General features: G+C 40.7%; 1 protein-coding gene across 1 annotated transcript in view; it reads left to right on the top strand.

The window, feature by feature from the left end:
* PTPN21 (protein tyrosine phosphatase, non-receptor type 21) overlaps positions 1 to 5,871 on the top strand; it is a 43,367-nt gene extending 37,496 nt beyond the window's left edge. Inside the window, 5 exon segments of the mRNA XM_009319432.1 lie at positions 158 to 379; positions 1,612 to 1,740; positions 2,059 to 2,293; positions 2,845 to 3,005; positions 3,871 to 5,871. Coding sequence (XP_009317707.1) covers positions 158 to 379; positions 1,612 to 1,740; positions 2,059 to 2,293; positions 2,845 to 3,005; positions 3,871 to 3,999 — 876 coding nt within the window. The 3' untranslated portion in view covers positions 4,000 to 5,871.
* The last annotated feature ends 11,184 nt before the right edge of the window (positions 5,872 to 17,055 follow it).

The raw sequence follows: 17,055 nt of genomic DNA, 5'->3' as shown, positions 1-17,055 counted from the left end.
TTATTCTGGTATGTTTTTGAACATTAATAGCTAGAAAAGCATTGAAAAAGTATGTAGGAGAGGAAAACACATACATTTTATCCTTCATGAATTCTCTGTTAAAATAGACTCGCCTTAGAATGTGACTTTGTATGGTTATCTGTGTTCTGTCTTTCAGTGTAAAGTTCTGGAACAACGGTTAGAGCAGGGGATGGTGTTTACTGAATATGAGCGCATTCAGAAAAAGAGACTTATAGATGGCGAGTGCTCAATAGCTCGGCTTCCTGAAAATGCTGAAAGAAACCGGTTCCAGGACGTCCTTCCTTATGATGATACCAGAGTTGAGCTAGTCCCAACCAAAGAAAATAACACGGGTTACATCAATGCATCTCATATCAAGGTGAGAGAAATACTGTTGGAGAAATATTTTTCCAGTTCATCCATTCCATAAAAATGGATTTGGCTATCAGTTTTGGTTTGGTCAGATGAGTGAGAATCCCTCCATTTTTTTTTCTTCTGCAGAGTTTTCTTTGGGGAAAGGAGGAAACTGTTTTTCCTCATTATCCAGAATAATGGAGGGTTAATTATTGGAGAGGTCTTCTGCATTTCAATTCTGTATTGATCTACTGTTTCCTTTCTCTCTCTGTCTCGTGTCTCTGTGGATTGGTGCTAACAGGAAGCATGTCCGTTCTTGCCAGAGTTAAGAAGGCAAATAGCTTTGTAACAAACTGGGATCCTTTGCAATGATTATGATATTTTTGAACTGCAGTGACAATCCTTATTATTTCTTGCTCTTCTGTACTCTCAGACTAGATCCACAACAGGCAGTAAGCTGGCTCCCAGCTTAAGCTTTTTTTGATGGTTAGAGGAACAGATGGAGCCGGGAGAAATCTGCTCTTTCATAATCTTCAGTTGCCCCCTTTCCCCAGCCTTAGCTCTTCAAACTCTGTTTAAAAAAGTGAAGAAGTTGCAGGGCGACCTAAAGAACCTTCAAGGTAGTTCATTCATTTTCAATGCATTTATTTACTTAAAGTGCAACTACAATTGGCTTCATGCTTTCCCTGAAAAGAGTTGAGATCGTCAAAGCAGGAGCTGTAGTTGTGTTGCTGTCTTTTTTAATAAATCTGTTTGTACACTGACATGGTACCGTAGTTTCTATACTTCAACTCATTCACAAATGTTGAGTAACTCTTATGACCCTTCTCAAACAAGATAATATTTTTTGAGGAAACATCAGCTAATTCCGAATTTTTAGTGCATGTAATAGCATTTGCAGCACCAGGGCATGAAAGCTTCTTTAAACCCAAATTGGCTAGAATACCTTAAATTCACAAAAGAGAAATACAACTTTATTTACAACATTACTTCAAGATTACTCACCTTTACGTTATGCTTATGATGTAAAATACATTTATTTACCTATGTGCCTATATAGTTTTAAATATTGTGTCTCTCCTGCATCTAATGTGACAAGATGCAGCTAAAAAATTGGAGGAGATATAACTCACAATGGGCTCCTACTCCTGCAGCGTTGCTGTCTTTTTTCAGTTTGTGCCTCTTCAAATGGCTGACTTAAGAACTGGGGAAAGGGAGTTTTCAATAATTACTAATCCAATGTCTTTCTTTTTACAGATCTCTGTTAGTGGCATAGAGTGGGATTACATTGCTACACAGGGCCCTTTGCAGAACACATGTCAGGATTTCTGGCAGATGATTTGGGAACAAGGGATTGCCATCATAGCTATGGTGACGGCAGAGGAAGTGAGTATAAACTGAATCAGGTTTCTCCCAGAAATTCTGCAATGATTTTGTTATGATCTGTTAGAGGAAGGGGATCTTTGCTCCAACAAGAAGACCAATCAAAGATAAATGTCTAGTGACCCCTTTGCCATTCTGTCTTGCTTTCCTTGGCAGAAAGATGTAAATTTGCAAACTCTTTCCGCTGGAAAGTTGGTTTACTCAGTGAGAAACCATAACACTGTTGTAGTACTTAATAGAGGAGAGAGACAGTTGTTGCAGGAGCATTAGTTGTATGAGTGTTCTTAATGTTTCTTGTTAAGCAAGTGTTTTACTTTCAAGGAAAGCGGGCGAGAAAAAAGCTTCAGATACTGGCCACGTCTTGGTTCAAGACACAACACTGTAACATATGGAAGATTTAAGATTACTACACGATTCCGTACTGACTCAGGCTGCTATGCAACTACGGGTTTGAAGATTAAACATCTTCTCACAGGACAGGAGAGAACAGTTTGGCATCTGCAGTATACTGACTGGCCAGAGCATGGCTGTCCAGAGGATTTAAAGGGATTTCTCTGTAAGTTGTATTTAATAGCTTTGTTTTCAGGTTGGTTTGTTTTTTGTTTTTTTTTAATACCTCCTAAAATGGCTGCTATATGTGAATTAGCTTTTGATAAGTGTGCCAAGCATTCTGCTGTAAAAGGTTTCTTCACACCAGCAAGAGATACTGAATTCTATTTTTGGCAGGAATATACCTGCCAGTTTGTTAAAGTGACTGTTTATGTCTAAAGCCAAATATATAATTTACTAAAAGTTCATATAGATTAAAACATAACTGCATCACATACTACACATTAGAGTATGTTCCAGCAGTAGCAAGATGGCCACGAGCCACCTTTGGTGGGGAATAGGGGAACAAGGCAAGGAAAGCCTTACAAAAGTCAGGTGATCTTTATAGATCTGTATTGCTTTGGTTGGGATATGACTTGTGATTTATACAGCGCGTCATTTGTCTGTGGGATGTCATTTGTTAAATTACTACTTTTCTGGTGGTCATACAGCATAATGGCATGGCTTATGTGGCTTCATCTCCTAAATTTATTATTCTTATCTTGTTGAACTTAATAGCATACTTGGAAGAGATACAGTCAGTGCGGCGCCATACGAACAGCACTGTGGATCCTAAAAACTCTAATCCTCCTGTACTGGTACATTGCAGTGCAGGTGTAGGACGAACAGGAGTGGTCATACTGTCAGAGATCATGATTGCTTGCTTGGAACACAATGAGGTGATCTCTCTTTCTTTCTCGTGCTTTAAATAATGTTAGGTAGTGGAAGAGTAGATAACCTGCCTTATATATATTTTATGGCTGTTCATCTGAGCGTTCCCAAGATGTGGCCTTTGGAAGAGCCCTTACAACTATGGTTGAAAGAGCTCATGGGAATTCAACAGAAGTTAATAGTCTTCTAGAGTTGCCCACTTACACACTGGGTACCGGAATGCTCTTTTGGATTCTTGACTCCATAAGATGTTGAGTCACTGAGCGGAACAAGGTATGCCCTAGGCCACTAAGCATATTTCAGGGTTTTGCCCTGCCTTTACCACTTTCACTTCATGCCTTAGTTTTAATGGATAATATTCAAGAACATGCTTTGTAGCCAGTGTCTCTGCTTGTCATTAAATATTTTGTTCCTAAGTGTAGTGTATTTGCCATATCAGTCTCAGCAGAGGACAAAGCGGTAGTTTAATAGAATAAAACCTGGTCCTATCAGCTTTTAGCCAGAAATAAACAGCTCTAACGTGTTTATTAATAATATAGTATGCCAGCTGAGCCTCAGCGAACTGATTGTTTCTTTGTGCATCCCTGTCCTAACACTGTGACAGACTTTGCAGCCATTAGATTTGTGAAGACCCATACCCCATGAGATAGGCAAGTTTAACATTATGCATATTTCACAGATGAGGAGGTAGGCGTGGTCAGTGGTGTAGTGCAGTCCATACTGCAGGCATGGACAATGAATTGTTGGAGCTGAAATTAGAGCAGCTGATTCTGCCCTTAGATCACTGGTACTGCTCTGAACCTCCTGCTCAGAAAGTCCAAGCCAGTCTTCTTCCTCACCAGTCACTTGTAATGGTTTGTTCTCTTCCTCCAGATGCTGGACATCCCACGAGTGCTGGACATGTTGAGGCAGCAGAGAATGATGATGGTGCAGACTCTTTCGCAGTACACTTTCGTCTATGGAGTTCTCATTCAGTTTCTCAAAAGTTCTAGACTTATATAATCCCTGCCACTTTGTAAGGGACACTGCAAGAGTTTGCAGAAAGAAAATTACAGTTGTCCAGGCAGACCTGCTCTCACTGGTGTTTTCTTCGTATGATGAATCACACAGTTACCTTTTACGGCTGGTGTGTGGCTGTGAAATGCGAGTCAGTGTAAGGGTCCCCGCAAAGCAGGATCTTCGCTGGAATAAATTCTTCCATGTTCAGCTGCAGTCACATTAGGGGATGATTTTACTTGTACTGGTCTGTAGTACTTGCATACGTTCTTTAGAGTGGTGTTACTCTGGGCAAAATAAGTATCTTATGGAATGGAAGTATATGGCACAATTTTACTAACATTATGTTTTAAAACATAATTGTTAACTGTGCGAAAGCTAAAATCTGTAGATGCACATGGGGTGAGAAACCTGCTCCTTGGGAATGTCAAGGTCTTATGCAGTTTCATTCTGCTTTCAATTTTATATTTAGAACAATACATCTATATTTTTTAAACTGAACTTTTGGTTTCCTCTGGTTTACTCAGCAAAATTAGCAGCTCTTAGATATTTTAAGCTGTTGCTTTAAGGACGGTTATTTTTATATTCAGCATTTTTTAATTAAAAAACAAAACAAAACACCACAACCCAAAACTTTTTAAACAGCATAATATTTTCAGAGGAGAAGACTGACGACGTTTGAACTAACTTTTCAAAAATCATGCAGAAAGTACAAGGGGAAGCTATTGGTAGTTAGTTGTAGTGCCGTGTAATAGAACTGACAAGTGAAAGATGATGTTAGCTGTTGATAAGTTCCATCTGAGCGGAGGCATGTTTACCTGCAACAAGCAGGGGAAAAATATTCTAATTATCTACGAGGTTATTGGAAACAAATGGACGAGAGAAAGTACATATTCAGTATTATTCATATATTTAGAGGACAGTTTGATTTTACTGGCTGAAATCAAAGTGGATGCAAATGTTTTAAGCACTTTTGCTCTGTTATTTATGTAGTTAAACATAGAAACTATAATCATGCATTGTTTCATATGGTAATATACCATTACTAACCTGTTATTTTAGGAAGAGCCTTTTAAGTCAATGAAGTGAGAGAACCAAAATTGGAGTAAGAAGGTGCATAGTGGCGAAGCGGAAATGATTGTATGAAACATAACGGAGGAGGTGTGGCAGCTAGGTTGCTGGTTTACACAGTGCAAAGATGACCATTAAAAATGTTTATGTTCCCAGTCAAGAAAGCCTTTAAAGCACTGGAAGTTTCTGTAGAATACTCCAGATTATTTTGTCAGTACTAGAACAGATTTTGCTAATGCTGTGCAGCGTTGCAATGAAGAATATTCACAGAAGCTGTTTGAGAACACCTGCAGAATGTAAGAGCTCTTAGAGGTGACGCTGGAGATGTGGGTATTTTAGTGGCTGTGTAGGTGGCTGAGTCAATGGCTGTGGCATGGACCTGAAGATGAGTCGCACCTTTGGTAGTTTCCATTTTGTCCCATGGGTCTGGTCTAATGACGGTATCCCTAAATAATCCTCTGTCTGTGGTTTTCAAATGGGGACAGTGTGGTTTTACCTGCCTTGTCAAGTGTTTTGAGATGCTGAGTTGAAAATCTCTATTAAAAAGCGAGCTATTAGTTTGTAGATATCTGGTTTAATTTCAAAAAAACCCTGTGGTAGACCAGTCTGCAGGCATGTTTAATGTCCATTTCCCTTGATACCTGCTTAGTGAAATGAAATGAGACTGAAAGTAATTTTTATCACTGGTGAAATTATCTTACTTTTCTGAGCTAGAACAAGGGTTTGAAAACTATTATGAATAATTAAAATCCTTTCAAAACAATAATTGTGTCCCAAAACATTAATTAAAACTAATAAATAGGTTGCCTCAGTTTCCTCTGTAATAAGCTACTTCAACAAAAAAAACCACACGGTCCAAAGGACATCATGCTAATGTGTCATTCTATGCAAAATGTGTTACTTTAAACTACACTGTATTAATCTAGTGCATTTGGTCTGCTTTCAGGCATTCTGAATTGTTCTACTCTCAGTAAAAGTAAGATTGAATATTTCAGATGGGGGAAAAAAAATGTTCTTTTTGTAACCATAAGATGCCTAGGAAGCATTAACTGCCAAATGTGAAACTGGAAGTCCAGAGGGAACCAGTTACTGAAGACTGATTCTTTATATATAAATGTTGCAAACAAACCAATTTGACATATCTGTGTTAACGGAAGTATTGAAAGAAACAAACATACTTAGCTATTTGTGTCATGCTGTGTTTTAAAACTTGCTACTTTGCCACAGTTGACTTCTATCTTCAGAAATATTTTTGAATGGGAAGGTATGCTCTAAAATGTAGCTTGTACCATTTCCATTTCTAGACTGTCATCTTCATAACCTGATACATGCAGCTTTTAATGAAATTATATACGACCACAACTTCAAGCAACAATTTTTAGCTGGTCAGCAGTTACTGGGACAGAACATCAGCTGTGAGGCATTAAAAGGAGCAGTTAAAACAAGCAATTTAATCCAAAACTTAGGGGATTGTCTGAGGTGGGTGAGGAAATGTGTGTCTCTGGGCTTTCTTTTCTGTTTTGCTGAAAGAAGTTATGTTCACTTTTAGAGGTGGTTGCTCTCCAATCTGGTAGTCACAGTCTTGATTTATTTTTTTAAGCGTTAACACTGCTACCTCCTCCACTTCAGCTTTCAGTTCTGTCCATCAGGAGTCCGTTTTTGCATTAATAGACTTGACCTTAGTAGACTTGACTTCATGTGAGTTTTCCTACTGAAGATAGCAGGATTGCTTTTGTATGTAAGCATATGGCTCCGAGTGAGCATTGAAAATGAGCAGTTTGTCTTCTAAAGATACCAAACGAAAATAAACCTCGCAACCACCTGTAACAAAATTAATTTTAAAACCATTGTTGAGATTTTCAGTTAACTTTTAAAAGAAAATTCAGTTTTTAGCACTTTGTTCTGAGCCTTGAAAAGGGATGCTTTTTTTACATGTAGTTGCGCTGAGTGCTTCATGGAGTGTTGGACATTATAAGAACATCCACTGTCCAAATCCAGTCACAGCGTGAGCCGGAAGTGGATTTATTTGTCAAAAGCTTAAAATTCCACTATAAGCCTGTCCATTTTGCCAACTGTGCTTCTGTTTTTATGGGGATGAAACCAGATTATTATGCAAGATTTGAGCTGACTTTTTAATAAGAAAAGTTGTATGAAGACATTCTTGCGGTAAATGGCAAGATGATGCTGATTTCTAGGGATGTCAGAGCTCTCAGGGATAAATAAAGGTGCTATATACTGTCGAGACAGATTTGACTGTCTTTTGTGGGCGAGGTGGAAAATGCTTTTTTGGATCAAATTCTGTGAAGAGTCAGGAGAAGAACCCACAAATTGTAGTAAGGGCTTCTGCACGTTTGATTTCTTTCTTGGTTGCTCTGATGAGAGATGTTTTGGCCAGTGAATCGTTGTAGCCTTGGGCTAGGAGCTCTTCTCTAAGAATGTAAGTCAGAGCCCTGTTCATTGCAAAGATGTCACTGACTTAGCAGGCTCAGCTGTAGGCTGCAAATCGCTCCTCGCCCCGTTCTGTGAGGGAGAAGCTCCGTGGCACGCAGGGGAGTTTTGCACAGCTTTTCTGCAGCCTGCACAGCAGTGCTCTCCTTTTTCTGCTGTCCCCCATGAAGAGCAGGAAAAGTTTTATGCCTTAGTATTGCTCTCATTGTGATACCTTTTGCACGAGTGAACGGTAAAAACGAGTGGAGGGTGCTATGGTTTATATCTAGAAATACACTTCATTCAAAGCAGGTGAGCAAGGCAGAGTTCCTACAATTTCTGTGGATGAAAAGCTGCTCTAAGTTATCATCAACATTTAGAAACAAAAGTAAAATAAAGTAATAAAAAATAAAAGTAAAATAAATGTGTACTAAAATGGAAAAAATTCTTGGCGTTTTCAGAAATGTATTTTGGGCTCCTCTGTGTATCTTTTTTTGAAGTGGATGACACTTGGAGAAATTTTATACAAAAATAGCTTCTTAAATTTAATAAGTAAAACTACCTGAGGCTGCTGCTTCATTTTTCTTGTTGGAGCAGCTGTTAAAGTTGAGTGGCTCATAGATTTCAGTGGCCTCTGGACCAAACTTGGGAACTGCAGGGTCGTTTATCATACAAGCTAGCTGTGTGATGGGACCTCAGTTCTAATACCGGTAGCGTTACTAAAACCCTGGACTTAAAAAATAGTGAACTCATTACTATATTTCAATAGTTAGTTCAAATTATCAATTTAAAAGAAACAACACTTCAGTTGCTAAGAACTCTGCACTTCAGAGTTTAGTGTTTGTTTTTTTTTCTTTTCAGTACTGCAAAGTCATGCAAAGCCAGAGTCCAGTCCTGCAAAATGCAAAATTCCTGCAGTTCTTCCTGATACTGTAGGAATTAAAATGGGCTTATTGCCAATGAAAGCTTGAGCCCTTAAAGCATGAATACTCACTTTAAAGTGCTTTAAATACAGATTAAAAGAATTTACCAAAAGAATGCAGAAGGAATGCGCATACATGGAGCTACAGCATTCAAAGGAAAAGTAGCTGAGATAGTTCGGAAGAAATTCTCTTGTGAAAGTACAAAATGCTGGAAGTAGAGTGAGGATTTGAGGAATGGCTGAAGGCATTTGGAGGAGGATTTGGAACGTTTTGTATCCCCAGTAGAGCTGCTAGAAGGGTTTGATTCATATGGTATGTTTTTCATGCTGTGCTAGGGTAAGTGAATATGTAGTCATAGGTGTTATTTTTACTGGCTTTTTAAAATGTGATTTTTGAAACTCCAAATATTTTTTTCAGAGGCTGTGTTATTTTTACATATCTTCCTTTCCAAATGTATTTAATGCAATCTGTCAGATCAGTTTCTGTTTACTTACTAAAGATCAGATTTTTTAAAGCATGGTCTCTGGTTTTACACATGCAAAATGCGGGGGAATAGGCATACATGCAATTTTGCAGTGATAATTTCTAATGGATGCAGGTTAGATGATTTGAAAGTCTAAATACTTTATGAATGTAGCCAGGTGTTTACAGTAGGTGTGAATTGCACCAGGTTAAGGCTGGGCTGAAAATCAGGCCCTTGAAATGTGGAGTTTAACATGTGCTTAGAAATTATGTTGCAGTGCAGCATTTGCAATACAGTGATATTAAAACAATGTAATACTGTGCTAAGGTAAGGGAAAAAAATCTTAAACTTTTAACAGCTGTTGCAAACATGTCTGTAAAAAAAAAAAAAAAAAAAAATTTCTTAGTAAGATCCTGTTGGGGACCAGCTACCTTGGTGTATTCTGTTGGCATCACACGTGTTACTTTAAGGTCTACAGGAGCTGAAAAAAAAAGGATTTAACTTCAATAAGCATTTAAAAAAACAGCCGCTAAATGGCCTTTGGTTCTATTCTTTGCTATTTTCCACATGATGCTGCATTCAATGGTGAAGAATAACCTCCAGTGTATTTGTTCTTTAGAAGTCCATTCTTCAGCTCTAATTAGGGAACGAAGACAGAAATCAAATGCAAAGAATCTTATGAATAGAGTTTACAACAGATCCAGCCTGTGGCAAGTTAGAGAGCAAGTCTGTAGATACCATAACGTTATTTTGGTTCAGATATGCGGCAATCAAAACTACCAAATTATTAGTTTTATGAGCACAGTTTCAGAAGGTGCCTAACTTTTATAAAGGGAATTTAAATGCTGTTTTTCCATTTGGAAATATTTAGGTAAAATTAGGAGACTTTTAAAATACTTCAAAGACGTTGCAAATGCCATTAATTTTTAGAACGGTAGGAAACTTGATGGGGAAAAACCATGTAAAATCCTCCAGTCTGTCACCTTGCTAATCCTGGATAATTCTGACAGACAAGGTGTATGTGCTCTTTACAAAAATACTTTCTTAAATTGCTTTGAAATACCCAACATACCTGTCCTCTTTATGGCTGATCTGGGGGGACTTGGATGGAAATTTCAGAGGCTTGACCTGGCGAATCAGTCAGTCTACACACTCCTGCACATTGCTGAAATCTCTTCATTCAGTTAAAGCAAATGGGTGTTTGAAGGCCTTTCAGCAGTTTTGTAGGATTGAGTCCTTAATGTCAGAGGAATGCAGGATCTGGCTCCATTTTCTTCCATTTTCATTTGAGCCAGTATGCAAGGATTTAAATGGGACTTCGTTTAAACAGTAGCAAACAAGAAGTATTATTTTCTAGTACTAAGCTAGTGGTAACATGTCTGTTTTTGCTGTCTTGCCACCAATACTGTAAAAATGTATAATCAAAACAGCTTTAATTCTTGTAAAACTGAAATTGGTTTGTAAAACAATGTACAAATTGTGTTTCATAGACAGAAAAGCTTGTATTACTGAATGTAATATATGTGAAATGAATATATTATAGTCTATTTTTGCCATGGAAATAAATATTTGAAGCAACTATGAGTTTTTATTGTTCCTTTATTAAAAGAAAAATTAGAGAACTTAGTTTTCATATGTAGTCCTAGGTTGGGACTGTACCTTCTGTACACAAAGGTGCTATCCCTTTTCTAAAGCGCTGCAAGTACTGTCCTGCATCTCGGTACTAATATAAAACTTGTACTGTCAAATACTAATAGCTGTCATCTTTGTGGCAGGAAAGTCTTGTGCCTGCTGCCCTGTCATTATTGTTTATAATGTTTTGCATTTTCGAAAGCTATTTTTAGTATTGAACATTCAATTTCCCTGTAACCTTTAAGTGGAGGAGGGATAAAGTTGGAAAACCCTTGTGAGAGAGGAAACAGTCGATTGTATACTTACTATCATTGGAGCTGCCACCAATAACTAACACTGAAGTTTTTCTTCATTTTCTAACTGACATTTAGTCAAAAAGGGAGGTGGTGCAAAAGGCTTGCTGTATAACACCTGGTGCAGCACAAGGCCTCATAACGTCATGATAAATGAATTGCATGCTGGATATCGCAATTTCACACTGGACAATTGTCTTTGCTAAACGCCTAGTGTGCTGCCCACTTAACTATACCTGAAACGACCAGGCTTTTAACTAAAATTTGTCTTCCAGGTATGCTCAATTTGGTGGCATTAATCAACTTAAGGTAAGACAGTAACATACCAGCTATCTATGTACTTGTCTGATCAATTCCCAAGTCCTGGGGAATGTCCTGTGTGATGTTCAGTGTGGGCAAAGCTCTGTTACTTGACATGGATTCAAAATCAGAGGAGGGAAATGTGACCCCTTCTTGGGGTCCTAAGCATGGTAAAAACACCCAGCAGTTCTGATCAGACTTACTATTTATGCTGGTTTTAGACCTGAGCCAAAGGTCTCTTCAGAAACCTAAATTTCCCCTAAATCCAAATTGCTGTAAGCCGTAGCTGTTTTTTTCCAGCCACTGTAAAATCCCCGTTAGAGCCTTCCGGTGGCCAGAGCTGGCTGACAGGGAAGCAGCTTGATTTTTGGATTTGACACAGCTGGCCAGCAGCCTTCTTGGGCAAGAGCTCCAGGACTTGGTACAAGAGAAACCTAGGGGAGTTGATGAGAGAGGTTCCTAGCCTAGTGCCTTGACTAGGGGAGCTGAAGTAAGTAGCTCTCATTCAGCTGTTAGGGTTGTTTAAATCTGGAATGGCTGTGGATAGATGAAGGTTACATGAAACCCAGCGATGCTAGGTACCTAGCTGGAAGTTTTACATGTGACAGTTGCCCTGTTTAGGATCTGATGGGGTTTTTTTTGTACACCCATTCCTCTTCCCTGAGGGGTCAATGATAGCATATAAACGTGTGTGCTCTCTCTCCACTATTTTTATGAGCATCCCCGGGAAGGCTGGACTCTGCATGAAGACAGAAGCTGCCCAGTGCCACTGACACGTTGCCAGTTTACCTCCTGCAGCTTGAGAACTACTTGTGGATGAACCCAATCTGTGAGTATGATAGGAATGTCACTTACACAGGTACTGACAGGAGAATGGTGTTGCAGGGGAGTTGGAGGTGAGTGAGGACTGGGTGACAGGTGAATGCTCATCAGCTGTGAACTAAGCAGGTTATTTCGTATCGCTGTGTATCCCATTGGCTCAGTCTGGCTCTCGGGCAAGTTGAACCTTCTGCCATCAGCACTTGCGTTTGAGTGACGGCAGTTCTGTGGCTCCAGTGGAACATAACGCTTAGGGAAATGGTGGTTCTGATATTTAAAAGCCAGTTCTGTTGTTATTACAATTGCTTTAAAGTAGCCTCATTAATTCAAAGAAAAAACAAGCGTGAGTAGGATATGGGTGAGCCTGGGACTATTTTACCACAGAACTTTTATCTTTCAGAGGTGCACAGGGTTGAAGATACATTGTAACATTGACTTTGTCGCATTCCTTGGGAGCTTTTCTGAAGCAAGGACTTCAGGGCACATGCGTGTTCTTGGGCTCTCTCTCATCTTGCAGATGAGGTTCAGATTATTATTATTAGCCATTTCTAAAATGACAATCATGTGCCTTATGTAAATCTAGAAGGACATCAAATCCTTCCACGAACAGACCCCGAATTATCATACCCAGAGGCGAATGAAGAATTTTCACTGGTGTTAAGTACCTATGAAGAAAACCCCTGTCAAGCCTGGCTAATACTGATAATCAGTGATTTGAAGGAACTGCATACTTTGTGTGTGCATGTGTGTATCTGATTTCTTCTGTCTGCATGCTGTGCTATTCGCGACTGATTGAAGCTGAAAATGTCTTTTCATTAACAAAATCTTTAGCAAAAGATTTCAGGAAATTAAAAGATAGCCTGGTTTTAGTTTGATAATGTGGAAGATATTATTTTAGCAGTTTCATCAGGGTTTATTGAGTTTCCTGCACCATAACAGTATAGAAATAAATTCATTTTGTTCTGAAGTGACTGTCTCTGAACCTCCAGAAATAGCAAGTGCTCACTCTGTATTTCAAAAATTTGAGTTGTCTCCTGAAGACCAGGAGATGTAGGTCTCCATCACTTTAAATTCCATTAGTCGCCAAATGTTTACTTCTTTCCCTGCATTAGGAGAAGGAATTTAATTTGAAACTATAAATTTTAGGAAATTGTACTGCCTCAATTTTCCTGTTTAAGCCATCCTTTCACTGACACGCTAAAAATATGACATTATTTTTATTTCCTGATCCTTGTGGTCCTGGAAGCTATCTTGCAGAGGTAGGCCAGCTATGATAATCAGTGAATGTGATTGGATTTTCTTTGGGGGTGACTTCTGGCTTGAAAAAGAGAAGCATATAGACAAGAAGCAAGTCTATCAAAACTCGGGGTTCAATTCAGTTCCTGACAGCAGCTCCAGAAGGATTAAGGAGAAAATCACATGCAACACAGTGGCTCAGCCAGTCTGAGGCAGCTGGCCTGCTGATCCCACTTGTTACGGTGAAATATCCTCCTGGGATGCTGGGCCCAAGGACTCGTCCCTTCCAGGGTGCTGGTAGGTGATTCTTTCTTCCTCTGTCCTGCTGGATGGCTCTTTCGGTGTTACCTGAAAATGATCCCTACCACCTCCTGTAGATGCACTGTGACTCTTGCTAGAGCGCATGGGTTCCTGTAGCAATGCCCTGTCCAAATGAGGACATCTGTTTTCTCCTTCATAAGGAGGGGGGAAACACTGCGTTATGTTAGTAGTCAGGATCAAAATGTAATTAGGAAAGAGGAGGAAAGTGCAATTGTTCACCAAAAATAGAAACAAACGTTGATGGTGGATGAAGGATTTGTCTTCTTCCCAAGTTCCTCTGAGGTTTTAAAGGGCAGAAGGAGCTGTTCCACAAGCCACCTCAATCAGAAAAGCGATAGGAATCCAAACGACAGGTATTAGATGCAGTAGCTTTGATGCACTGCAAGAAAAAACAATCTACCTAAAATAAGGAGCATTGCTGAGTGTACGCGCTCCCTGCAGTCAGAGCAAAATTTATCCTTAGTGCCGTGGTGTGAGTTAGGAGGGCTGCCAAGGTGAGTTTAGCACTTTCAGTGCATTTATGCCATCAAGCTGGAAATAAAATGCTCCATTTGAGCCTGTTTTCAGGACAAAAGGTCAGCCTTATCCCTCTGCACAATGCTGGTGTTTAAATAATGACAAATAAGCAGAACTGAGGTTAATTTACATTCTCTGTTGAAAGAAACTGGAAATACTGCACTAATACTACAAACTGAATTGTCCTGATACCTGTGAAGCTAACTTTGGCCATGAGCTGGCCCGTCCCATTGCTCACCTGCCCCGTAGCTTTGTTACTGAGCGTGCCTGAGACTGCGTCATGGGTGCTTTATGGCAGGGGTGTGCTCTCACCTGTCAGTTGCTGCTTTGGGTGAAGGGATGGACAACAAGGAGCTGGTTATGGAGACGTGCCCAAGAACCCTTTGGGGAGATCTGATTGCACCATGAAGTGAACAGAACAGAGGCTCTGAGAAGTTCAAATATTGAGGAAGATCCATGGAGAAAACACATGCTATGGAAAGCTACAGCGAGGGCCTTTGAAAGACCTACATTTAAGCTGAAGGCCCCTGTGTAAGGCTTAAGACTCTCAAGGTGGGAGGGGGAGGACCCATCATGCAAGCTTGTTTCTGGGGAAAGGGAAACTGAGATGAGAGCTCGAGGAGCTCTTCTATCTTTCTCTTACAATCCCACTGTTATCTGAGATGGCTGTGCCCAGCTTTTGGGAAGCCCGATAGCCAGCTCCCAATCCTGTGCTATCCGTATCGTATCTGGTCTTGCTTGTGTCAAACGTCGGGAAAAAGCAGGGTGCCAAATGCCTCTGAGCTGAATTTCTGGTTGGAGAGGCTACACCTCTGAGGTCCTGCAAGGAATTCTCAGGCTGACAGGAGGGCTGATGGCCTTTGACATGTTGCTTCACTTCTTACTTGGCGCGTGAACGTGCTTGTGCGTGAGAGAAACAGATAGCTGGCAAGAGCTGGGGTCACCTCATAGTTCTGTTACTCATCATCTGGAATCGGGCTCTGGCTGCTGTGAGATATAAGGTATGCTGCAGTCCTCGCACAGACACTGTAAGGGGAGTCCTACGGGCTTGCTGAATTCTTGGGATAACTGCAGAGAGCTCTGCACCTCATGCTACAGATCACGCTGCCTGTCCTCTGTGAAAATGGGACAGCATAGCTCTGTGGCCTGCCAGGATGAGGCTGTATTCGAGTTTCTTTCTCTCTCAAGTTTCATATGCCTCCCTACTCCATTTAAGTAGCCTTTACTTGCCCTTCTCAAGGTCTAATTTCATTCCCCCTATGCGGTAGGGCTGGAGGGATTGCAGGGGAGACTGTGTGCCGAAGCCTGTGATCTACAGGAGCAGCGAGGGCACAGCAGCAGCCCATGCCTGGGCCCAGCGGGGATGGGTGTTCGGTGCTTCCGGCATCCCTCCAGCCCAAAACGTGGCGCTGGGTTGAGAGCCCACACCTTTTGCAGGCTAGTCTCACAGTTTAAAAGATGAATGCCAATGTAACTTTCATGTGCTCTCACCTGGGTGTCAGGCACACCTCCTGCCCTTTGCTGTCGGCTGGAGTTAGCTTAGGGGGTGAGCTAAAAGGATCAGTCCCTTTAGAAGGCTTGAAGCGAGAGCCCAGCTGCTTTGGAGGCTTTCTACAGAGAACAGAAAGTCCCGTGCGCAGGAGACACAGCATTCTTAATTTTGGATCCCTTAACTTGAATTAACTCTTCTTGTTGCTATTTGTGGCCTGCCTGACACCCTGGAGTCCTCCCAGGTTTTCTTTAAGGTGGTGGAGAGGGAGATGAGCTACAGGTGCTCTATAGCTCAACTGATGATTTGTCATGCCAGTGATAACTGCTGATTCTTCTTTCCCTTCCCGGCGATGCTTTATCCCTGTGACATGCTCAGCTTCCGCTGGCCCACGACCCGCTACAGGCTTTGAAACTGGATCCCTTGACTGGTTGCGACCCGTGCTGGTGCAATGGCTGGTGAGGCAGATTAATTTACCGCTCACCTGTTTGCGTATCACTTGCTTTGCTACTTGGAATAGAAACTGAAGATGGTTGTTTCTGAATGAAGCAGATTTCACTATTGATAAAGGAAACAGGAAGACTGGACTGCTTGTGAGTATCTGGTTTGGTTGTTTTGGAGAGTGAGAAATTGTTTTTGTTAAAATCACCGGTTGCTGTTCTGTTCCTTGTAATCTGTGTACATACCAGGTGTTAGCTCCTGAGAACAGCAGGTTAAGTGCCTGGGAAGTGCCAGAGAGAAAGGTTTGGTGGCTCTAGAGACATCGCGTAGCTGCAATGCCCTGCACTTGCTTATCAGCATATGCTCCTGCCTGGGGTGATCAAAACTAAAGTGGGATACTGGAGTTTCCTATAGCTCCCTGAAGTACGCCTTGAGTTACAATTTTGTGTTTTTTCCCTTTTTCATTAATTTTTAGGTCTCAAATACAAATGCTACGATATAGAGGTGGAAAAACTGAGGGAGCTCTAAAATATGTTTGAAGACCAATGTTAACAAGTGGCATCTAAATTTCTAGTCTGCACCTGTGTTCTACCTGATAATAGGTCTCACCATTTTTTAAAAGATGGACTAAGTAACAATTTCCCTTTCCCTTTTCCTTTCTTCCTACATTCCCTTTAACATCCGTTTTCTGTTGCTATTTCTCCTTCCCCCAGGCTGTGGCCTGGGATCGCTACCTTTCACTGGTGCTCAGGCACAGAGGAACAGTAGCAGTGCACTGAAGGGTGTTATTGGGATGTCTTGTTGGTTAGAAGCTGTGCTGGCACTGCATTGAAACAGCCTGCATTAGGTGCTACAAATGAAACTCCTGGACCTAATTTTTATTTATGCTGACACTCCAGTACTCCTCCTCATACTCCTTGCACAGATCATTGCTGAGAAAAAAGTAGCCCTTTTTTCCCCACTGTCTGATGGAGCCATTTGTACTTGAATTACGAAACGTTACCAGTTGAGCTGCATCATTCTACAACTACTGTTGCATAGCTATAAATGATGTAAAAATGTACAGAAATGCAGAGAAACAGGACCCTGGAGTCATTCTGCAGCTAAGCCTAAATGAGAAATGTGTAGGTG

This window comes from Pygoscelis adeliae, unplaced genomic scaffold, assembly GCF_000699105.1.
Source record: "Pygoscelis adeliae isolate BGI_AS28 unplaced genomic scaffold, ASM69910v1 Scaffold71, whole genome shotgun sequence".
NCBI lineage: Eukaryota > Metazoa > Chordata > Aves > Sphenisciformes > Spheniscidae > Pygoscelis > Pygoscelis adeliae.
The sequence above is the reverse complement of the archived record's forward strand: the minus strand, read 5'-3'. Positions and strand labels throughout refer to the sequence as shown.